The sequence below is a fragment of the Petaurus breviceps genome, unplaced genomic scaffold (genome assembly GCF_028583685.1).
Source record: "Petaurus breviceps papuanus isolate PSGF00001 unplaced genomic scaffold, PetGlider_PUasm1.0 90879, whole genome shotgun sequence".
Lineage (NCBI taxonomy): Eukaryota > Metazoa > Chordata > Mammalia > Diprotodontia > Petauridae > Petaurus > Petaurus breviceps.
Genome location: NW_027187368.1, coordinates 12,072,409 through 12,097,567, shown reverse-complemented (window position 1 = coordinate 12,097,567; position 25,159 = coordinate 12,072,409). Strand labels below are relative to the sequence as shown.

Below are 25,159 nucleotides of genomic sequence, written 5' to 3'. Positions count from 1 at the left end.
TTACATCTCTAAATCTATTTTATACCCTAAATTGAATTTATTTCCCTTCATGCTAAGCCTATCCCTTGTACACATCCTTATTTCTATTCAAGGCACTACCAACTCTGCAATCACCCAGGTTCCTAACCTCAGAGAAAGAGGAGACAAAAAGGAAGAGGACCGGGACAGGAGGGGAGAAGGACATCAGAATGACAAAGAAGAAGGGAGGGAAGATGGGGAAAACTGGAAGAAGGGGGAGGAGGCAGTGAAGGTTGGAGGAAGGCAAGAAGAAAGAAGAGGAAGGGGAAGAGGGGGAGGGAAGGAGAAAGAATGAGGAGAAGGGAAGGAGAAAGAAGGAGAATGAAGAGGATGAAAGGGAGGGGAAGAGAAAGTGAAGGAGAGAAAGGGAATGGGGAGGAGGGGGATGGGGAGGAGAAAGAGGAGAGAAAGTGAATGAGGAGGAAGGGGGGGGGAGGGAAAGAGGAAGAGGAGGAGAAGAAGGAGGAAGGGGAGGAGAAAGAGGCAGGGCAGGATGCGGAGGAGGTAGTGGTAGGGATGGTGCTGGTGGCATCTTGGGAATTACAAAAGCCGGCTGCTCCAACTTGAGGGAAGGAGCACGTTAGCACGTTTGTCTTCTAAGCAGCCCAGTTTCTATAGCGTAAGCCAAAGCTCAGAGTCTAGTTCCGATCGCTGCGGCCTCCGCCCTTCCCCTGTCTGTCTCCCCGTCCCCGCCTCCCTCCTGGTCCGGCCACAGGGAGACATCGGGTGCGGAAGGAAGCCCGGGGCAGAAGGAGGCGGTGGAACATCGGCATCACCATCAGCATCAGCACCCGCACCAGCGCAGCCGCGGAGAGGCCGAAGACAGAGCCCGAGCCGGAGCTAGAGCCTGAGCGAGCGATCCGGGCGAGGGCGGGGCGCAGACTGAGCGAAGGCGCTTTCCGGGCTTGTGAAGGTGAAAAAGCAGCCGCCCCGCGGCTGGTCCACTTAGGAGCCGTGAGCGGGTAAGAGAGCAACATGTCAGCGCCGGCGGCCAAAGTCAACAAAAAGGAGCTCACCACCGACCTCAAAGCCTTTGAGACCTCGGAAAAAGAACTACAAGAAGCAATTGAACGAATCGATGAAGTGCAGAACGAAATAGACAAACTGAATGAGAAAGCCAGTGCGGAAATTTTGAAAGTGGAACAGAACTATAACCAGCTCCGCCAGCCTTTCTTCCAGAAGAGGTCAGAGTGGATCGCCAAAATACCGGACTTCTGGGTGACCACCCTTGTCAGCCATCCGCAGATGTCCTCGCTGCTTGGGGAGGAAGATGAGGAAGCCCTGCATCACTTGACCAGGATTGAAGTGATAGAATTTGAAGACGTTAAATCGGGTTACAGAATAGATTTTTATTTTAATGAAAACCCTTACTTCGAAAATAAAGTGATCTCCAAAGAGTTTCACCTCGATGAAAGTGGGGATCTGGCTTCAAAGTCAACTGAAATCCATTGGAAATCTGGGAAGGACTTGACCAACCGCCCCAATCATATCCAAACTAAAGAGGGCCGCAAAAGGTTTCCAGAAGAGCCAGACAGCTTTTTCACTTGGTTCTCAGACCACACCGATGCTGGGGCAGATGAGTTAGGGGAGGTCATCAAAGATGATATCTGGTTAAATCCCTTACAGTACTACCTGGTATCTGATATTGATAATGAAGATGGGGAAGGAGAAGGAGATGAGGAAGAAGGTTCAGAGGAGAGTGTTGTTGATTTAGAGGAAAGTGAAGAAGAAGAAGATGATGGGGAAAGTGATGATGAGGGAGAAGATGGAGGGGAGAATACAGGCGAAAATGACACATAGAACGTTGATGGATTCCAAAACTCCTTTTAGCTTTAAAAAAAAAAAAAGTCTCCAGTCCCTAGTCGCAAGTTTCAGCCTTTTTATTTTCTTTTCGTGCTCAGTTACCTTGTTCTCTGGAGGGTTCTTTCTTTCCTCATATTTTCTTGTTTTGTTTTTATTTGGGGGGGGATACCTTGAACAAAATACAGTGGGCCAAGACTCTCCACCATTGTTTATTCCAAATTCACGTTTACCCTTCTCTGTCCTAAAACAAACTACGGATTCATAAAATTTTCATATTCCTAAATTCATAGATTTCAGATTCATAGATTTAAAAGCTGGAAGAGACCATAGAGACCATTCTAGTCCAATTTGGTATTACATATGGGGAAACCCATGTGTAATGTGTGTGTAAAGTGTATGTAAAGTGATGTTCATTGACTTGCCCAAGGAAACACAGGTATTGTCAGAGGCTTTATTTGAACTGGTGTGCTTTGATTCTACAGCCAGTGCCCTCTCTAGAAACACATGTAGTGTCCTTTTTTTGGGGGGGGGGTGAAACATGTGTTTTGGTGGGAAAGAAACTTCTGTGTTCACATGTGGCAGGAAGCTGATGGGTACTAGACTCCCATGTAGTATAGAATTATAGTCTCGCTCTCTCCTCTTTGTCATATGTGCTGTGTTCAGAAACTACTCTATGCCTCTGTGTGGTTGTGGAAAGTTAGCATTTACCAACATGCATCTGTCTACTTTCTCTTAATGAAAAAAAAAAAAACCTTTAAAAAGCCATGGGATTATAGCAGGTCAAAAGGGTGGGTTTAACGATGTTTGGATAGGTAAGTAGATTTTTTTTTTGAGGGGGGGAAGGCAGGGCAATTGGGGTTAAGTGACTTGCCCAAGGTCACAGGGCTAGTAAATGTTAAGTGTCTGAGGTCACATTTGAACTCAGGTCCTCCTGACTCCAGGGCTGGTGCTCCATTCACTGTTCCACATAGGGGCCCCAAGTAGTTATCTTAACAACCGCTTTTTTCCTTTGGTGCATTTTAATTTCATGTGTAATGGTATTACTGAAGTTTAGGGTGGCAGTTTATAAAATAAAAGTCTCTTCTAAGGAAGAACAACAACAACACAAAACAGAGAGGAATATAAAGTTCTATTCTTGTGTCCAAAAACATCAGCCTGATAAATGCTTTGAGATAAGGGAGGTATGTAGAGATTGCATTTAGAGGACTGCAAGGTCAATATGAGTCAAAAGTATAACCTGGAAGCTGAAAAGGCCAGTGTGGTCTTAGGCTGCATTCAGACAAAGAAGCATAGTGTCCAGAGCAAGGCAGGTGAGGAAGTGAATTTTACTCTTCTTTGGTCATGCCACATAGGGAATATTCTGGGTACACCATCTTTTTTAATAAGGAAATTGAGAAGCTAGAGCAGTCAAGATGTTAAAGAATCATATATTGTGCCATTTTGAAAGAACTGAGATTATTTATTTAACCTTCAAGGGGAGAGGCAGGACTCTTCAAATATTTGAAGGGCTGACAAGTGAAAGAAGATTTAGATTTTAGAGAGATTTAGGCTTGATAGAAGGAAATATCTTAACAGTAGGAGCTAGTCAAGTGAGAGATGAGTTGCCTTGGGAGAAGGTAGTATGGGTTTACTCCTCATTAGAGGTCTTCAAAGTGGCAATGTTAAGGGAATATGTTTCTGGGTGGGTTGTGCAAGATGGTTTCTAAAGTCCCTTCCAAATCTGAGAATTTATGATCTTTTGAAATATTACCTTCTCCAGGAGGGTTTAGCTAGTTGGGGGACCCCTGCTTTTTGTTCTACAGAGTTTGGAGACTGAAGCTGAGAATCTCCTGGTAGGGAGATGAGAGGCCTCAGTCACCAAGATTCTGGAGGGAATAAGAGAGGAAAACCTGAAAAATTAATTGTCTGGTTCCCAGGCAAGGGTTTCTGCTTTTTCTTTTTTAAAGCAATCGGGGTTAAGTAACTTGCTCAAGGTTACACGGCCAGGTGTTTTTGGGTGGGTGCTAAGTGTTGGAGCCCGGATTCTATCCCCTGGTCGTCCTGACACTGGAGCCGGTGCTCTTACTTGCTGTGCTACCTGGCCGCCCCTCTGCTTTTTCTAAAAGAGCTGGAAAAGCCTGTGAACTTTGAAGTAAGAGAGGCTGGCGGTACCCACTTTTCCCTAAAGAAGAGACAGTGAAGGATTTTAGTAGAGCCAGAAGCAAACAGTGTCTGATGTAGACTTTGGATCCAATAGAACAGCATCCCAGAGGCGTGGCTCTGTCCTGCAGGTGTGAATCCTCCCTCCATACATGTGCCTTGACCACATGTGTTCCCTATTTAGCACTTGTCCATATGTGCTCTCTATGTGTGTCCACTTATCCCACTGATGCTTTGTTTTTGTGGGAGAGAGCCTCCAGGTTTTTTGGGGGAGAGGGAGAGAGTTTCTTTTCTTTCTTTTTTTGGCCACTTTGATTACTATAGCATTTCATTAGATGCTTTACTTTGAACTAATTGTTTCCTCTGGCTGATTAGGGGAGGTAAACACCTTGCCTCCCTTGCCTGACTATATAGCTTCAGGGTATAGACTCACCCTGAACCTAGGGAATTGGTTCCCTGAGTGACCCATCCACCAGCCTGACAAATTGGTTGGGGGGTGGGGTGCTTCTAGGTACTACACTGTGTTATCTTTTTTTGTCCTTTTAATTTAATTGTTCAGGTTTTCTTGGCAAAGATACTGGAGTGGTTTGCTGTTTCCCTTCTCCAGCTCATTTTACAGATGAGGAAACTGAGGCAAACAGAGTTAAGTAACTTGTCTAGAATCACACAGCTAGTAAGTATCTGAGGTCTGATTTGAACAGAGGTCTTCCTAATGCTGGACCTGGCACTCTCTTCACTACAACACCTAGCTGCCCTATTCCCCTATTGTGTGGACAAGGACTATATATCTGGGACAGTGTTCTCTACACAGTGGAAATTTGGTAAATGTTTGCTGAATCAATGAATGACCATGGGGTTAATGAAGTCTTCAAGCTACATGAGTGTGTGATGTGTGTGTACATGTGTGAGGGGGTGGGGGTGGGGGAGGGGTTGAGGGTGACAAGGAGTTAAGACTTCTTTGTAGGAATCTTCATTATTCATTCTCAGCAGGGCCTCATTTGGTGTCCTTATCCCCAAACTCAGGTTCTGATATCCTTCCAACCAGAGCTACTATACCTTTCCCAAGCACCCCCCCCCCCAATTCATTAGTCTATTAGGTATCCAAGGACATAATAATTCCCCTCTGCATTCCCTTGCCTCCTCAAAAAAACTCATGGATAGTGGGAAAAATCCAAGCTGGAACTGGATCTAAGACAGATTTTATTGATTTTAATCAGGGATGTTGCCAGGGCTGAGGCTTCCACGGACCCAGGCAGGTGCTTCCTTCCTTTGTCTTTCCTTAAGAGTGTCTTTGACAAATGGTTCTATGATTCCTAGACTGCCTACTTCTCTCTGCTTCTGAAAGGAGGGGGACCAATTTGGTATCTCTGAGCATCTGGGTTCTGGGACCCTCTCCACCCCCAGGTGTATTTTTTTTTTTTTGCTTTTTGGAGGGCAATTGGGGTTAAGTGACTTGCCCAAAGTCACATGGCTAGTAATTGTGTCAAGTGTCTGAGGTCAGATTTGAACTCAGGTCCTCCTGACTCCAGGGCCGGTGCTCTATTCACTGTGCCACCTAGCCAAGTATCCCCAAGAAGGATACTTTTTTTTTAAAAAAAGCAATCGGGGTTAAGTAACTTGCTCAAGGTTACACAGCCAGTTATTTTTGTGTGGGTGCTGAGTATCTGAGGCTGGAACCAATCCCAGGTCTCCTGAAGCTGGAGCCTGCGCTCTTACTCACTGTGCCACCTGGCTGCCCCTCCCAGGTGTATTTTTAGGGGCTTGGACTCAGAAGTATAGGAGAAGAGGTGCTCTGAAGAGAGAAAGGTTAGGAGCAGTGGCTGCTGGACATCTAAGGAGAGAAAGGGGAAGCACCCAGAAATACAGGTTTAGGAGTTTATGACTCAGTGGAAATTCCCTCTTCCATGTCAGACCCCATGTTTCAAGACTGACAAGCTCTGAGGCAGATAGGTGGTGCAGTGGATAGAATACTGGCCCTAGAGTCAGGAGGATCTGAGTTCAAATCTGGCTTCAGACACTTGACACTAGCTGTGTAACCCTGGGCAAGTCATTTAACCCCAATTACCTTGCCAAAAAAAAAAAAAAGGCTGACAAACTCTGATGGGACAGGTGACTCCTTCAGCCATAAGAGGAAGCAAAGAGACAACTGAGGTGAAAGGTTCACTATCCTCTACCCTGAGACACCACCAATCACTCTGATGGCAGCCACCCTCTTCCAGTTTTCCATTGCCAGTCCTCCACAAAAGTTCAGCTTCTAATTTCTCCAGTCTCTGCACAAGAGGTTGCCTGCATAAGGAGGGTGGTATTCTCCTAAACTATGTCTGTTCTATCAAATAGATAATTTTTTAAACTCTTTGTTCCAGGAATTGTGCTAAGCACTGTAAGTACAAATACAAGCAAAACCCAGGATAGTCCCTGCCTTCAAGGACCTTACATTCTGAAGGGGAAAGGCAATGCAAAAAGCCCTGGAGATTTTACTAACAAACCCCATGATTAGATCCTCCCGACCAGGGAGAACTTTAATGATGGACAGTTCCCAGGGAATGGTGGGACATCCAGTAGCTGCCTGTATTAAGTGTCTGGGGATCCCTTGAGACAGGGTCAGTAGTCCTCACTTACTAAAGACATTGGCATCGTGACTCTTCGACCCTAACCTGAAAACAGCGTGGAAGTCAAGGAAGCTGGAGTGGAGAGTAGCCTGGCACCTGAGGGACACACTTAAATGAGCCTTGGGCCTCCCTTTTCAAGTCCTGAACCTGTGCATTTCAGGGAAGAAACCCTATTTTACCTATTAAATCTGCTGCTTCCTGACAATATAGATCATTGAAAGACTGAGCAGGAGAGCAAGGTCTTCATCCCTAAAAGACTGGCTATGAAGTGTGTAGTAGCTTGTGACAGTCCAGAATATCACCTGGACAAGAAGAATTATTAGACAAAGTGATAACACATTTAGGAGGTTGAAGGGGTTGGTGTATAAGAAGACAAATCTGCCTTTAGTTTTCCATCTAAGACAACATGTGCCCAGCCCAGTACCTGGCTTTTCAGTTGCTCTTCAGCCTATAAAGTCTAGTCTCTCCTGTCCTGGAAATGCTAAGAGCTGCCTTCAGCCCAGTTCAAATATTGATTAACCCATTCCATTAAGTCACTTGGAACATCTGCTTTTTGTCATCAAATTCTTCTACATCTTTAAACTTTAATTATTCCTTTCACCTCTTCAATTTAAAGAAACCCTGGATCTCCCCTGGGTCCAACCATTTCTTACAACCTTCTTCATTGATGGCTGCTCCTCTCACTGTACATGGACATATTTCTTGCTGCCTGCAAAAATACTTGTATCTTGACCATTCTTAAAAACTCTTACTTAATCCATCCATTTCTGATAGCTATAATCCTATACCTCCCTTTCCTTTCCTGTCTAAATCCCTTGAGAAAGCAATCTACAATAAGTATTTCCACTTACTCTCCTCACACTCCTTTCTCAGCCTTCTGAAGTCTGACTTCTGATCTCATCAACTGAAATTGTACTCTCCAAATTCACCGGTGACCTCTTAATTGCTTAATCTATTGGTCTTTTCTCAATTCTCATTCTTCTTGATCTATCTGTAACTTTTGACACTATCACCCTCTGTTGGACACTCTAGGTTTTTTTTTTTCATTTCCAATATCTTCTAGGTTTACTATCAATAATTAATTCATGGTTAAAATTGTCATAGTTAAATATTGCAATATTAAAATGAATTAAACTCTAAATTGGTGTTAAAGATAGACTAGCATGAAAAATTTTGTTAATTAACACCCCCCCCCACTGTAAATATATATATAAAATCATCTGTTCCCAGTTCTATGCCCTTCATAAGCTATCTCCATATATGGGGGAAATGTAGCATTTGAAACTTCTACCACTAACCTCAAAATGTTATTGATATTCAAAAGATGAAAACATTTTATCAACTGCAGAGAAGGTATAGGGAATGAAAAACTTCGATTTAACTTACCCATATCCATAAGGGGAAGAGTGACTTGGGGAATGACCCACCAGATGAGTGATTTTACCCAGATTTCCATGATTTGGGGTCTTCATCCTTCATCTTTCAACCTGCCAAATGTAGGTTACACAGGATAATTTCTGCCTTAGTAGATAATCTCTTCCTGTTTTCTACTGGTTCCATAATGTTTGCTTAGTGCTGTTGTCACAGGCAACCTGAATTTCTTTAGTTATTTTAGAATGGAAATAGACCTTCGTCTATAACTTGCAAATTATCACTTCCTTTAGTCTAATTTATGTTTTCCATTTATTATTCATCCTCTTCAATGTTATGCTGCTTACTTCCCTTGGACCTTAATTGGAGAAAGAAATTTACCAGCATTCCAAATTATATATTTGCATTAAAATTCAATATTAAATTATTGATAATGTAGCCTTATTAAACTCAAATAAGGTTTTCTACTAGTTGGATAGATGATATGAACAATGAATATTATAAAAAAGCAACATTGTCCCACTATTTTGGAATGTAGAGACGTAAAAACATTTGGGCTGTCTTACTTGTTTTAGTGTCTCAGGGAAAAAAAAGAACAGCAGCAGGGGAGATCATATTCTATTTTACTTTTCATTCTCAAAATATTTTATAAAGAAATCATGATTTGATTGGGGATGCAAAAGTTTCTTTTTCAAAGAATTCTAAAACATAAGTAAGCATAAAAATGATGAGGGAATAGATTCTATTGCATATTTCTTGTAAGATGTGAAGTTTCTTGCACTCACATAGTGGTTTTAATCTAAGGCTGAAATATAAAATAAATCTTTGGTCCTTGTAGAATTCTACAGGGCATCATGACCCAGGAGATCAGTTTGTGTGGATTTATCTACTCAAGTGCAAAAGCCTTCTGTAAATGGAAAGTAGGGCAATCTGTCTGGAGCAAAGAATTTATGAGACTGAGTAATGTGAAATCAGTCTAGAAATAAAGTTTGGAGTCAGATTGTGAAGGATTTCAAATGCCAAACGGGTTTATATGTTATTCTAGAAAGGTAGCCACTACCCAGATAGGTAGGTCCAGTAGGTAGCCCCTGAAGCTCCTTGAGCATACCCCTGCTGTGTTTTGCTCAGGCTCTTCCCTTTGTCTGAAAAGTTTCCCTCTCTCCCTTACTTGTTGAATTCCTATGGTTTTATACTCTCAAATGCACTTATTGTTTAATAGACTCTGAGTCCTTTGAGGGCAAGGAATGGGTCTTATCTACAGCTTTCATCTTCACCAGAACTCAGCATAATGCTCTGGATGCAATAGCCACTTAATACATTTTGGCTGCATATATTTCTGGGAGAGATCAAGAAACATCCCTCTCAGATACGGGGGCCAGGGATGACCTCCATGTGCCTTTGAAGTGAACTTTTTTTTTTTAAGCAATCGGGGTTAAGTAACTTGCTCAAAGTTACACGGCCAGTTATTTCTGGGTGTGGTGCTGAGTGTCTGAGCCCGGGATTCGATCTCCAGGTCACCCCAACACTGGAGCCGGTGCTCTTACTCGCTAAGCCACCTGGACGCCCCTTGAGGTGAACTTTTAAAGACACACTTCTGGGCAAAAATCATTCTGAATATTCACAACTCAAAGGCCTTTGAGTCCCCTGTATAGCCAGAATTGAACTCACCAGATTTTGCTCCTCCCTAGATCACGTATTATAAAATTTTACATTTTACAGATGAGGAAAGTGAGACTCAGATAAGTAATGCTAGGCAGTGTCAGTGTTCGAACCCAGGCCCTCTGTCTCTGAATCCAGCAAGCTTTCTAATGTACCATGCATCTGTTTTACTCTCAGGAAAAAAGGTGGCTCTTTGGGTCTTGCTGACACTGACCAGATGCTCCAAATCATGCTCCACCTGACAGGTGATAATACTGTCTTCTTTTAGCACAAATGTGTTTACCAACATTGAGTTCTCTTGAGTGTGGGTCTTGTCATCATTCTTTGTGAGCAGAGCAGACGCATTTCCCTTAGACAAGCATCCATTCTCATTCCAGATGATCATACTTTGGGGATAGAACATCTTCCTGTGGCCAGTGACTTTTGTCAGGTTCAAGAGGACTGGTTGTATGGAAACAGTTACTTCAGGTGGAACTAGAAAACAAAACAAAGACATTCTTTCCAAATGAAAGCAGTGCCCAATATGGACAAGCCCTTTAATAAATTCCACCAGGCTAGCAGGAAATAGAATTTTTTTGTGAGCAGGTGAGGAAGATTGATGGCAGAGGAGGGAAAAAACACCATATCACAAGGATTCCTGACAGCAAGTCATCTTTAAGCCAAGAAACATTTCTATCAGAACCATCAATACATATGTAGGAAGGACTTACAGATAACAAAGATTCAGGGGGAACTGAAAGAAATAATCTGCTTAGTTATGGAAATGGGGAGGCATAGTCAAATTAAGGAATTTAATTCGTGTGGATTGAAACTTGAAATCAAATGAGAAACACTAATTGTATTTAGATGTTTTTACTTGATCTAATTTATACATATTATCTGACATGTCAATGTTTAGGAGTATGCTAAGTAGTTCTGATGTTTCTGTATTTCAATACAGGGATCATGATTGAGTGAAAAAGCAAGTGACACTCAGAACATACACAGGAAGAACCAGGCAGTTCAGGATACAAGGTCATAAATAAGGCAGCACTGTCTACTTGGTTGCCCTGACCAAATTTAGTCTAATTGCAGGCAAAGTTAACAATGAAGAGCAAATGAGTTAACACATAGAAAGCATTTTGGAAACCTTTAAAACACTATATATAAAAAACTACTACCACTGCCATTATTACTCTACTACTACTACTACTACCACCACCACCACCACCACCACCACCACCACCACCACTACCATTACCACTACCAGTTAGGGAAGTAGCATGGTCAAGTAAATAATATAGCTTCTAGCAGACTAACCTTACCAAAAAAAATCCTTTAACACAAACATTCTTACTTTGGTTGTGTCATGATGCCTTTGCCTAGCAAAGCCTATGGGCCTCCTTCTCAGAAGAATTATTTTTTAAAATAATTGAAGGAAATGCTAAATTTCAGGTAGAGGCTAGTGAAAGTAAAGATATAATATTTCCCCCATCCAACTTCATAGACCTGCAGATATCTATCCAAGGACCCCTTGAGGAGGGCCTGTGGATCCCAGGTTAAGAACCTCTGTTATAACATCAAGGCAAAGCACCACCTTCTTTTCCCTTCCTGGCTCTTCCCTTACTAATCCTTGGGGTTTAGGGCAAATCTTCTCTGGGCCTGAATTTCCTCCTCTGTACAAGAGAGAATTGGGTTAGATCAGAGGTATCAAACCCCCTAGTGCAGCCGAAACCAAACTGAAATGTAATTGGTAAGTATTTAACAAAACAAATAAAAATACAATAGAACATAGGTAATAATACATTTGAAAAGTAAGACAATATGTAACCAGCAGGGATCCTTAATACCACTGGGTAAGATGATCATATGTCTCCTTTGGGGCATTTAGGTGGTACAGTGGAGAGTACCAGATGTGGAGTCAGGAAGAACTGAGTTCAAATTCGGTCTCAGACTCTTACTAGCTGGGTGACCCTGGTTAAGTCACTTAGCCCTGTTTACCTCAGTTTCTTCACATGTAAAATGAGCTGGAGAAAGAAATGGCAAACCATTCTAATATCTTTGCCAAGAAAACCCCAAATGGGGTCACAAAGAGTCAGGCACATGTGAACAACAACAAAGGCTTCTTCCAGCTAGTAAGCCTGTGAATCTCTCCTTCCCCAGAAGGAGTCTCCCCAGCGTCTAAAGGAAGGCATAAACAGCTCTAACCCTGTTTTTATCTTTGGTTCCTACTTGAGGATCTAAGACACCTCTTTCCCCTGGTCATTTACTTAAACCTGTAACTGAAGAGATAATACCAATCTGGTCTGAGAGCACTCTTCCCTCTTTCTATTTCACTGCCTTACCCTCCTTCCCAACTTCAGTATAGGATGCTTTTTTTTGGAGGGGGGAAGGCAAGGTAATTGGGGTTAAGTGACTTCCCCAAGGTCTCACAGCTAGTAAACGTGTCAAGTATCTGAGGCCAGATTTGAACTCTGGTCCTCCTGACCTCTTGATTCCAGGGCTGGTTCCCTATTCACTGTGGCACCTAGCTGCCCCAGGGGATGCTTTTGTAGTGGACTTGTGCATACCCTTGCCTTGGAACAGTCACTCTTGTTCAACACAACCAGAAGTCATCAGAAACAGTGACAGAAAAAGGAGAATTGAAAAAAAAGCTATAGAACAGAAGGTATCTTAAAGACAATATAGCCAGCCTGGTGTGATGGGAAAAGTGTTGGATTTAGAGCTAGGAGACCTGGGTTCAAATCCCTCATACACTATTTACTAGGGATGTCCTTGGAAATGCTAATTTACTAACACTAAGTTTCTTCATTATACTGGGGATAGTAATCATAGTAGTAGTAGTAGTGGTAGTAGTGATAACACCAATAATAATATCTAGCTAGTATTTATGTAGTGCTTTAAAAATGCTTTATATATGGCTGAACAAGTGGTATATGATTGTGATGGGATACTGCTGTGCTATAAAAATGATGAACTCAATGATTTTATTTATTTATTTATCTATTCATCTATCTATCTGTCTGTCCATCTATCTATCTATCTGTTGCTTTTTGGAGGGGGGAAGGTAGGGCAATTGGGGTTAAGTGACTTGCCCAAGGTCACACAACTAGCTTTTGTGTTAAGTGTCTGAGGCTGGATTTGAACTCAGGTCCTCCTGACTCCAGGGTCAGTGCTCTATTCACTGTGCCACCTAGCCGTCCCCGAAGTCAATGATTTTAGGAAAAAATGGAAAAACCTGCACAAAATAGTGAAGTGAAATGAACAGAGCAAAGAAAACATTGTATGCAGAAATGGCAATATTGTTTTAAGAATGATTCTGAGTGAATAAGTTATTTTTACTATTATGAATACCCAAATTAACTATACAGGACATAGGAAGAAAGACACTATCTGTATCCAGAGAAAGAACTGATAAAGAGATGTATAGAATAATTATATATATATATATGTATACATACATATACACACACACACACCTATTTGTCTAATGGTAGCCATCTCTATATGGGGGGGGAAGAAAAAAATAAATTTACATGATAATTTTCTTGTATATTTGAAAGTAATAGCAAGTTGTGCATATTAGATTTGCAGTTTCATATTCATTCATTTTTTTATTGTACTGTGTTATGGAAATGCTGGTTTTATTTATTTACACATATTTAAGTATAATTTAATTTAACTATTATTTAAATTTATTTATATATTTTGTTAAACAAAAAATAAAATAAATGTTTTATATATGTTAACTCATTTGATCTTCACAACAGCCCTGTGAGTTGGGCATTATTATTTTCATTGCCCTTTTATAGACATTACATCTATACTATCTGTCTCACAGAATTGTTATGAGGAAAGCACTTTTGTAAACATTAAAACTCATTGTGAAATGTAAGCTATTATTGCCCCCTTCCCTAATTTTATAGATGGGGCCATGAGCATGGCCCAGTATTTTGGGGATAAGAGCCCTTCTTATGAGCATGGTCATAGGTCAAGTCCAGTTGTTTTCTTTTCATGGTGTTGGTGGGGGACTATAGAAAGGTGCTGTAATGATAGTAACTTATCCAAAGTCACATATCAAGTAAGTTAGGGAACCAGGAATTAAATCCACATTTATTGACTTCAAATGTAGTGCTCAGTGTAACAAGAGTACTCTTTGAGAACTGGGGATATGCTTTGGCTGGCCTCCTTGTGGGGGAAATGTGCTTGCTAAAGGGTGTGTGTGACCCAGCAGTTCCCAGCTGGTCCTTTTGTTACCATAAGGTGTGTGTATGAGGATTGAGTTGATGGAGCATTGTGTCAAGGTGCTCTCTTTTCATTCAGCTGCTATGTTTATTCCCCTTTATATAAAGAACACTGACAATCTTTAATCCTTATTTGATGGCTGTTTGCAGTGATGATAAAGGTTTGGAGAAATGTTTGGGTTTGAGGAGAAACTGAGAGACACTTCTTCCTTGAGCATGAGGTGTAGGGACATAGCAAAGAAGAGCCAATTATGAGATAGAAAGTCTTTTTCCTTTTGGGGGAACATATCTAAGATTAATAACTCTCACTGGAACTCCTAGACTGAAACATGGAGGTGGGGAGGGATTTCTTTTGACTCCACCCCATCCCCATCTGTAAAGGTTGCTACAAGCACGTGAAAACTAGAGCATGTCTTTACCTGAGTAAGTCTGAGAAAGAACATCACGTTCTTCTGAGTTATTTCTTTCCCTGAGCATAGGTCACTGAACAGTGATCCTGATGAGGGATGGTTATTTGCAGCTTTGGTGGTTACCTCATGAGTTTGAGAATTCTTCTTTGTTGATTTTTTTAGTTGCTACTGGCTTAGCAGTGATTCCTGAAACCATGCCACTTCTTGGAGGAGATAACTACCAACATATTTATCTCAAATTGGAAGGGGACTAAAAAGCAATGCTTCACTAGCCAGAAGATCAGGACCTTGTAAGTGGCTCAGATAGTATTAATCTAAGGTGAGTATGAAATATCTGTTCAGCAATCCCACAGTTGTCTTTACCTTTCAGGAGAATATGGCTCAGGTGTTATGGGGAATTAATTTGCCTTAGGTGTTTTTTAATGTATGCTTATGAGCATAATTTTATATTTAAAGAATTTCTTTGGTAGTGGAGGAAATAAATAGCTGTCTTAGAACCTGATAGTCATTTTACAAATTAAGTGCCTCTTTTAGAAGGGAGATTGTTAATTCCCTTTGGGAAGGCTGTAGACTTGAATCATGCTTTAATGTTTGTTTTAGAGATTTACCTCAGTGTTCTGCTCCGAGATGTGGACATAATGAGCCAGAGATTGAGAGAAATCTGATCCCCTCTCTTTGGAAGAAGGACTCTATGTGAAATCCAGAGCAGGAGTCACTTGTGGGAGGTAGACCCCTGGGCCACCATTATGCAGCACTATGTCTCCAATTTTCCAAGATTTGTAATGTGTTCCAATACATCTGGGCTCCTGTATGATTACAGAAAAATTATAGAAGCATAGATTTTATAGCTAGAAAGGATCTTTAAAAAATATCAGCATCAGAAAAACCCTTAGAACACAGAATATCAGAACTAGAAAGTTTTAGAATAAAGAAGACAAGAGCTAAAAGGACTCCTCTAGCCCACCCACCCCTACTTTTTAGAATCAAAGGGGGAAAAGGGCATTGTCATCAAGGTACAGATAGGCATTTCCTAGGACACAGAACTTGGGAGCAGTGCCTGAGTTGTTTCTGCCCCTTAAGCTGGACAACAACAACAAGGTTGGGATTATCAGCCAATGCTAAAAGAGACCAGAGGCTCATGTACACATAGCATGAATTATCTGCTTTAGCACCAGGGTGAAGGGGTCAGGTGAGCTAGGATTGTGCCCATGCCTGGGGAAAGGGCTCAAGACCACCTTGGAGATGGTAAGACAAGTTCTTTTCCCCATGAAGAGAGTTCTGTAATATGCTGTATGTCACTTCACAGGTGACTTGGGAGAGGACATCCTTTGCAGTTAGGAACACCTGTACATCACTGGTGGCATTGTAGCTGATCGTATCTCCAACAGGGACAATGTGGAGGTGTGGAGAGTTATTCCCACTTTTAAACCACTTCAGGGTGATGTCTCTGGGGAATAATCTCATTGTTATACAGATGAAAGTCACTCTCTGATTTGGATTGAGCTTTCCTGAGAGGCTGGACACTAAGGAGATAGATGGCTTAGCTGTAAAGAGAAGGGTATAGGGTATGCTGAAAGGGAGAGATGTCTCAGGATTTTGCTTCTACAGCCCCGGGTACTTTCTCTTTCCATTGTGGGGTGTGTGTGTGTGTGTGTGTGTGTGTGTGTGTGTGTGTGTGTGTGTGTGAGAGAGAGAGAGAGAGAGAGAGAGAGAGAGAGACAGAGACAGAGAGAGACAGAGACAGAGAGAGAGAGAGACAGAGAGAGAGAGACAGAGAGAGAGAGAGACAGAGAGAGAGAGACAGAGAGAGAGACAGAGAGAGAGAGAGACAGAGAGAGAGACACAGAGAGACAGAGAGACAGAGACAGGAGACAGAGGCAGAGATAGAGACAGAGAGAGATATAAGGAAAGAGACAGATGGAAAGATGGAGAGGGGAGGTAGTGGAAGGGAGATGTGTGATGGAATGTGTGATGAAATATCAAGGCTCCTTGGTAAGGGACTCCTTCCCTCCCTTTGCAGTGACTGCTTCCACCCCTTTATGTGCCATCTTTTTTCTTTTCTCAGGCACCCACAACAACATATCTTCAGCCTAGTAACAACATCCAGCTTGATCTGATTAGGAGATGTCTCACAGATCTGTGGTCTGCCTCCATTCAGTCATCAGAATCTGTTGTCTTCTTTATTTATGCCCATATCTCTGAGAAGTCTACCTTCCCTTCTTTATTCTATCACCCAGACCAAAGCTAGGTTTCTTTTGTCCCACTGACTCCTTAAGCAGTAGGACTCTGTCTATGGTTGCCTAGGCCCTAGTTCCTGGTACAATCTACAACAGTAATCATTCTTCTCCTCACCCCATTTTATTATTTTTTCCTAATAATTTATAAGGAAATCCAGAAACCATAGGGAGTGATGTGGTGGAGATTATTTCAAAAGTCAATGGAAGCAGAAAGAGAAGTGATATTATTAGATCATCCTACAGATCACCAGGATAGACAGAGGAAACTGATAAGGAATTCTAGATCAGAATCCTTGCCTGGAGGTAGTATCTAGCAGTGGAAGGAAGAACCTAGCAGTAAAGGGAGGCTTCAATTATTTGGACACCTGATGGAGCTCTCTCTGCCAAAAATAACTCAGTTAATGCAAATGTGGCTTGTTTTAAAGATAATCTCTTTCTTTAAAAGACAAAGAAATCAACAAAAAGAACTGCTGTTGTTTCTGAAGCAGAAATAATAGGAAATTTTAAAAGAAGGGACACTATAGCCCTTAGATGTCAAGATAGAGAAGGAGAAAAAAAAGCTGAGACTATATAACTTTCTATTTAGGATGGGTTCCTGTTCCTTCCTCCACTGGTTGGGTACTACCTTGGAACAGGGAGAATCCTGAGTGGAAAAAAACCTTGTGGGCAGGGACATTGACTTCTACAAATCACTTTAGGAAGGTTTGGCATTTAGAGGAAGGAAGGAAAGAACATCAAGCTCCTACTGTGTGTCAGGCACCATTCTAAGTGCTTTACAAATATTATCTTGTCTAATCCTTACCACAACCTTGGGAAGTAGGTTTTACTATCTTTGTAGGTTAATTAAAAGTTGGTTATCATTATCTTATTATTATCCTAATGCAATTGAGGAAAGGGAGGAAGACAGAGGTTAAGTTACTTTTCCAGGGGGACACAGGTAGTAAGTATCTATGGCTATATTCTACTCTGCTCATACCACATCTAGTTTACTGTATTCAGTCCAGGGCACCATGTTTTAGGAAGAACATTGATAAGCTGGGCAGCAACCAGAAGACAAATGGCCCTTCCATAAAGGGAATCAGTTGAAGGAGCTAGGAATGGTTAGTCTAGAGAAGAGAAGAGAAGACTTGTGTGGCTGAGGGTAAGATAGAACAGAATATCAGCCTTCAAGTATTTGAGGAACCATCACTCGGAAGAGGGTTGCAGGACTAGAAGCAATTGAAGAGAGGCAGGTTTGATTGAGCTAAGTGTAAGGAAAAGCTTGCCACCAAATGGAGCTGTCCAAGGTTTACTGGGCAACCTCCAGATGTAGTGATTTCCCCTTCACTTGAAGTGTTCAAGGAAAAGTTGAATGGATACTTGTTGAGGAGAGAGGGAAGGGGAAGAAACAGAACTAATTCTCAGTCAAGTCCACATTAAATATCCCTGAAGGTTCTTTCTAATTACGGGACTCTGATTTTTTGAATTCCTACCCTTCAAATCACACAGACAAATATCAAATACTATAGACCAGAGGTGTCCAATAAGAAGTAACTGCCCGAGTGCAGCTGAACTAGATTAAGATGTAATTTGAAAATATTTAATGAAATAAATAAATACAATGAAATAGATAATATTATATTTTAAACCTAAGTCAGTATGAATTTGATACCATTGCTACAAACCCTTGACAAAATTGGGAAGGAGGTTAAAAAGTCCAAGTGAAAAAAACCTTGGGCTGAGAATCAGATTCTAGTTTTAATTTTGCCCTCTGACTTTCTGTGTGACCCTGGGCAAATCACATTCTCTTGCCTGCTCTCAATTTCCTCTTCTGTAAAATGGAGTTGAACTAGATGGTCACCATGGTCCCTGAGTGCATACTCAAGCCTGCACAAAGCAAAGATGAGAATACAGATAAGATAGTTCCTTAGGGAGGCACACAGACTGGTAGTCTGCATTTATTAAGCACTTACTATGTGCTATGTACTGTGCTAAACATTGGAGACACAAATACAAGCAAAAAGAATGACAGTCTTTGTCTTCTTATAGGAAGCTTACATTCTAATAAGAAAGTACAGCACATGAAAAGAATAGTGTGAGGGGTGAAGGTACCTACACTAGGATATCGTGGCAAAATCTAGGAAGGGAGTGAAGCATGACCAGCATGGGCCAGTCCCCAAAACGGAGCATGGCAGAAAGTTGTTCCAGGATGAGGAGGCCCAGGTGCTGAGGGAAGCTCCAGGTAAAAAGGCAGCAGGGTTATGGTGGTAAGGTCCTGAGAGGAAGGAAGGGAGATTCAGGGTCACCAGAAACATCCTGTAGGATTTAAATGCTCTCCTTTGCCATCACAACTTAGGAGCCTTCTAAGAGAAGAGGAAGAGTACCAAAGGAAGGTTGGAGGAGGGTGTTGAAGGAGATTACAGAAAAGATGTCTGTAGAGCATCAGAGAAGTTCAGTAGCAGGCTCTGGAGTTCGAAGTGGTCGTGGAAGTAAAGGGACCCCTTACCTTGAGTTTGTCTGAAGGTGTTTTTGCTCCAGGAACTCCCTACATAAGTCACAGGTTAGGAAAAAAAAGCCTATTAATTATGAGCATTTTAATGTTCAGCTAGCCTGGTCCTTGGAAAGCAGAATCAGCTTGTTGCTGGGACCACACTCAAATCTTTATCAGGATGGTAGGACAGGGGTAAGGAAACGGTGGCCTTTTAAATCCTTAAGTGTGGCATTTTGGCTGAAAACAAATTTTACAGAATTTATCCTTAGGATATGTTCCCCACCCTTATTATAGAATATGTGGTCCACACAAAGCCTCCATGCCAAGAAGAATCCTCATTCCTCTCCAAGCTGCACTCTGGATTTTCTCTACTCTGACCCGGTTCTTCATCCTGATGATTCCCCCAGCCCCAGAATTCACACACTCTTCACCCTGGGCCCTACTCTTCTCTGCTTGTATTGTCAGCTATGTCATATTCCAGGGGTGGGGAACCTGTAGCCTTGAGGTCACATGTGGTCTTTTATTTTCTTGGGTTCAACCTTTTGACTGAGTCCAAGTTTTAAAGAACAAATCCTTTTGTTAAGGGGATTTGTTCTATGAAGTTTAGAGGGCCACAAGTTTCCCACCCTTGTCTTATTCCTTTCCAGGTAGTTCTCTAGATCCAAGTCTGGGTGGAGATGCTTTAAAGGTCATACACCAGAGTCCAATGCTCACCTCTGCCTGAGGGCAGGGAGGCTGAACTGTTTTCTGTTCTGTAGTTGCCACTTGGGATTCTCACTATAGCCAGGGTCTCCTTGAGCTCCATTCAGTGGTGAGGGATGACCCATGGATGGTCATAGTTTAGACTTTCCTATCATCTATGTCAGTGCTGTCTTCGTGATCCTGACTATGATAGTTCCCTCCCTGATCATAATCACCTAGCCTTCCATAAATATCTTTCCCCTCTAATTCACTTCTCCAAAATTTATTCTTAGTCTTCATTCAAGTCTCCAGTTCCTCTCTGTTACCCTCTTTTCCTGTCTCATCACCCAAGATCTGGGTTCACTTTCCTCTCCTCATAATCTTGACCCTATAGTGCTTTGATCCCTAATCTCCTGCCATTCTGTCTTATCAAATCTCAACCCTGGATCACCCCCATCATTCTCTCTCTCTCTCTCTCTCTCTCTCTCTCTCTCTCTCTCGCTTTTTGGAGGAGGGAATGCAGGGAAATTGGGGTTAAGCAACTTGCCCAAGGTTATGTGACTAGTTTTGTATTAAGTGTCTGAAGCCACATTTGAACTCAGGTCCTCCTGACTCCAGGGATGTTCTCTATTCACTGCACCAACTAGCTGCCCCATTTCATCCTTCTTTAATTGACTTTCTTTGCTACTTGGCAGCTGTTTGAAAATCTCTGTTCTTCCCCCAATACCTCCCCTAAAGCCCTGTTCCATCAGATGCCTTTTCCTCCTATTTTGTTCAGAAAATAAATGTCATTTGCCAAGACTTGGGCACAGTCATTCATGAAGAGCTATCTCCTTAGATGGGGAGGGTCTGCAATCTGCATTAGTGGAGTACTTATTCAGAGGGACAAAATCCTCCATCTTCTGAAGTATTTAGGTAAATGTGGAAGTGGGAGGTTGTCTTTCATTGATATTTTAATAAACCTCCCCTTGGTATGTTATTTCTGAATTTGTTTTTCCTCCAAGAACCTCTATTTAAATAGGACACCCAGGCCAGCCATCTCTTCCTTTCCTACCAGGTTGTACTCTTCTGGATTTTTTCATCATGTCTGCATGCTATGCACTTTGTACCTCCTTTCAGCTTCCTTGTATGTGTTTTTTCTTCCTCATTAGGATATGAGCTCCTTGAGGGGAGGGGCCTATTTTGCTCATATTTGTTTTTCCAGTGCAAGGCATATAATAAGCCTAGTAAATACCTGATACATAGTAAGCTTAATATATATTTGTTGGTTGACTGGCAAATGAAAACAGGACTGAGAACAGCATGATGGTGGCAGATTACTCTTTGCCTGGGTTTGCTAATGAGCCGTACCTCCCTACAGCACTTCTAATAAACCATTTCTTACACAATAGTTGGAGGTACCTGCCACCAAAAGGACATTGTATATAAAAACATTAGTTTGTAGGAGTTTCCTTTCTAATAGATCCCAAGCTCACATTCCTATGACAAAGGAAGAATTATGTCCTGGATCCAAAGTTCCTGAGTCCTCATTTAATCACTGGTCCAGTTGGATTTGTGAATCAAACATAAATTGCAGAATGGCTTCTAATCTTTTTTCCCAGATTTTGGGAGTTACAGCCATGGGAACTAAGCAAGCTGACATGTTATTTTCTAGAAAACCTGAGTTCTGAACTGCCTATGTATCACCTAGGTACCAGGTACCATAGTATGTACCATACTAATGGTACCCACATAGTACCATTAATAGCCTGATTCTGAGAGAGGCTACTAGTACAAAACCCTGCAGTAGATGTTTGTAGCCAGCAGCTATTGCTGTCTGGCAAAGTTGGAAGTTTAGGGTAGAAAACAAAATGGAAAGGATGAGATACTTAGGCTTATGACTCCCTCCTACCTTAGGGATATCGGTATGACATTCTTTCCAGGCTGCAGTTTCTCCTTTATCCAGGCTATCAGAAGGTGAGAGCTTCCCTTTTCCCAAAATCTACTTAGTCCTTTTACTTTGGAGGGCAGAGACTTTCTGAGACTCTTATCAAATGAATCTCATTAATTAATGTCTCCCTTATTCTATGGGTACATGACAAGCTTATAAAATTTATCAATCAAATAAAAATCTTAAAATTATCTCACAACTGACCTAGCTCCCAGTTACGGAAACCCAAGTACTCTGGACATAGGTTTAAACTTCTGACTATTTTTAGTTTTATATATGCCAAGATAGTTACTGGTATCTTGCATTGTGCTGCCTCCTCCTTCCCCAATAAAATTAATTAGCAGATTGTCGTAGATCAATTTTGACCGATAATGATTTATAGAAAACAAAAACATCAGGAAATAGAAGCAGTTTCAGGAAAAATAGAAAAACATGTAAAAAGTGTGTTGAGGGATGAGAGAGAGAGAGAGAGAGAGAGAGAGAGAGAGAGAGAGAGAGAGAGATTTTTACTGTACTTTCTCTGAACACTATCTGCTGGGTCAATCTGTTTCAAGCCACACCTTTTAGAGTTCTTAGTTCTAGAGATCACTAACCTGGCCATAAGGGGCAGCTAGGTGGCATGCTGGATAGAGCACTGGGCCTGGAGTCAGGAAGACCTGAATTAAAATCTGGTTTCAGACACTTATTAGCTGAATGGCTAATTTGCTGGGCAAGTCACCTAACTATGTTTGCCTCAGTTTCCTCATCTATAAAATGGGCTGGAGAAGAAAATGCAAACCATTCCAGTATCTTTGCTGAGAAAACCCTAAATGGGGTCACAAAGAATCAGACATGACTGAAATGACTGAAAACTTGGTTGCAGGAGCCTAATCTATAACAGCAAGATTGTCCACCTCTTTGGTATTGCATCACAGAATACCTGCAGAGACTTTCCCCTCTAGCTGCCATCATCTGCTGTTTGCTCCAACAACCCTGAAATCCTGCCAGTGGACAGTCAATGCCATTGCAACTTTGGTCATTGTAGGAAGTTCTCCTGTCTAGTGGACAGTGCCCTGGTCCTTTCCTCCAATGAAAACCGAAATCTCCCACCTAACTGCTCCAAGTCGGCATCTTTTTCATCACAGTCATAGAGTTCAGTCTAGCAGTCACAATCTCAGAGATTCTCTTCTGATTAGAGAAGCTTTAGCTTGCTTCATTTATTTCTTCCTGTGGCATTACAGCTTGGGTTACATTCTGTTTTTGTGCTTTTATTAAGAGGAAATTGTGTGCCCAAGCACACTTGCCTTCCTTTTAGGAAGTGATGACATTTTACCAAGGTCACTTGGGTAGTATGCAGTGAAATATAGTTAGTTGAGGGATGAGGTGAAGTTCCCAATAATCTAGGAGCTCAGAATTGACTTTGATGGGATAAATGCATTTGAACTACATCCCATACAATTAGTCTGTATGGCTACCCAGTGAGAATCAGGCAGGGAGAGGCCATCCATTCTTTGAGATCATAAAGTTCCTGTCACATCTGCTTAGCAATTATAGGGACGCATTTTAACCACAAGAATGAGCTTGGATCTTTCAAATCCTGATCAATCCTGTTTAATAGGATCACGTAGTGGCTAATAGTATTGTGTGTTAGTTAAATACATAATCTGTTGCCTCCTAAATATCCACCAGATCCTACTTCTGAGATCTGGAGTGGTTCTGGAGGCAGGGGAAGAAGGAAAAGAGAGAACTAATACTGGGTTTGACAATCGGTTATGTTGAAACATTTATTAGGGTCATGGTACCATTGGTCTCTGATCCCAAGAAGATACGCCATTAAGAGTTCCTGATTGGCTCAGAGCCTGAGATAACAGTAAGGACTAACGAGTTTTGGCATGAACTTTCACCTGGGCCATTCTGTTCTGGAGTGGAAGATACAATTATCTTTCTCTCAAGGAGGCCAAGGTCTTGGGTCAGGTTTTTTAGTGAAGGTTAAGAAGAGAGTAAATATGAAAGCCTTATAGGAGGAGGCTAAGGTTCCCCAGATACTTCCAAGGGGAAATGGACCCTGGGAATCTGATGTAGTTCAGGGAGACCTAAGGCACAAGGATAGATGTGGATCAGGGAGGCCTGAGGCCCAGGGATAGACCTTCAGCATATTCCCATGAGGGCTATATATTGAAGCTGGAATATCCTTTGCCCAACTGTTTCCTTAGCATCCCCAGAGATCTCTTGAGGACCTGAGTTTGGGTCCTAGTCTTGCGATTCCTCTTGGGACAAGGCTGGGAGTCTCAGAGCTCTGTACTTACCCCTCACAGTCAGTTTGGTGCCCCTACCAGATTTATACTGTGTCAGGATTCCCCTTTTTGAACTTCACACAGCAAAAGGTACCTGAGTTCTCTGGAGTAATATCAGCAATGCTTATGGGAAAGTCTGTGTTGCTAGTAGGTGGGGCTTCCCCCCTTTATTTGGCGTTAAGTGTCTCCTTTGGAATCATAAATTTCTTGTCTCTGGGGCCCTTTTCCATTGAACCGTTTCAGTGGTCCTGCTGGTGGAATCCCAGGCACTATGCAGTTCAGGGTGATTGTCTCTCTCTCTCTGCCACAGATATGGGATCCTTAGGCTGCAGCATTTGGAGCTCCTCCTGGCCTTGGGCTCCTGAAAGAAAATGAAAGATTGGATATGTGTTCCCTATCCTGGAATCTCCAGTGTTCTGACCTAGGATGGGGTTTATCCTGAGAGACCAGAACCAGGATTTGGGAAGAGGCCTGATGGGGAGGAGGGAAGGAGAAGACTTGCAAGAAGACTGTAATTCTGGAACTGGTGATAACATGGGGCAGACACATTCTAGTCTTGTTTAAGCACCACCACATGAGGCCTTTCCTGGTCCCCTATCTGCTAACACCACCTTTTCCTTCCTGCCTCACCCCCTATGACATTCCATTTACTTTGAACATTTTTGTATTTATTATTATATGAATATGTTATTTCCCTTAATGGACTATAGCCTCCTTGGAGCAGAGCCTTGTCTTTGCCCTTGTCTGCTTGGTTTGTGGATTGATGGATGGATTTCTTTAGGGAAAGACCACTGGATTTGAAATCAGGTGAGGGCTGGGTTCAAATCCTATCCCTAATAAGTTGTTGTATAACTCTTGCAACTTAACCTCTTTGAACCTGACTTTCCTCATCTTTAAATTGTAGTTAGTACCTCAAGAATCTACCTTATAGGGTTAGATTGTTAGATCTACTTTATAATTATCAAGATCCCATGAAATAATGTATATAAAGCAATTTGAAAATCTTAAGATGCTGGATGGGTTCGGTTATGATTGTTGTTATCATCTGAAAGTTTTTTCTCACCTTTTTGTTGGAATTCAGATAGCAACAGATCAAGGACAAATGACTATCCTGCTATTTGATATTTGATATTCTTTGGGCTTTTGCACATGTGAATAAAATGGCTGCTTTTTATAATTGGATAAAAGTATTCCAAAGCAGCCTCATCTAATGTAGTCTCACTGAAAACATCCTTGTTACAGTTCTGGTAGCAGGTAAGATAATGGGAAATACACCTACCTCATTCTGTTTGTTCCCTTGCGATTTTAATTTCTTTCGCTTGGTCTCACCAGCCAT

The 25,159-nt window shown here is 41.8% G+C and overlaps 1 protein-coding gene and 1 pseudogene across 1 annotated transcript; one reads left to right on the top strand and one right to left on the bottom strand.

Annotated features, from left to right (window-relative positions):
- The first annotated feature begins 476 nt into the window (after positions 1 to 476).
- LOC138150416 (protein SET-like) lies at positions 477 to 1,885 on the top strand. The gene has a single exon (XM_069073851.1). The coding sequence runs from the start codon at positions 994 to 996 to the stop codon at positions 1,816 to 1,818; it is 825 nt and encodes a 274-aa protein (XP_068929952.1). The 5' UTR covers positions 477 to 993; the 3' UTR covers positions 1,819 to 1,885.
- Positions 1,886 to 5,767: 3,882 nt separating this feature from the next.
- LOC138150495 (signal-regulatory protein beta-1-like) lies at positions 5,768 to 25,159 on the bottom strand (annotated as a pseudogene).

Excerpts from the sequence above, each read along its gene's own strand:
- LOC138150416 (XM_069073851.1), top strand. The coding sequence starts at position 994 with ATGTCAGCGCCGGCGGCCAAAGTCAACAAAAAGGAGCTCACCACCGAC.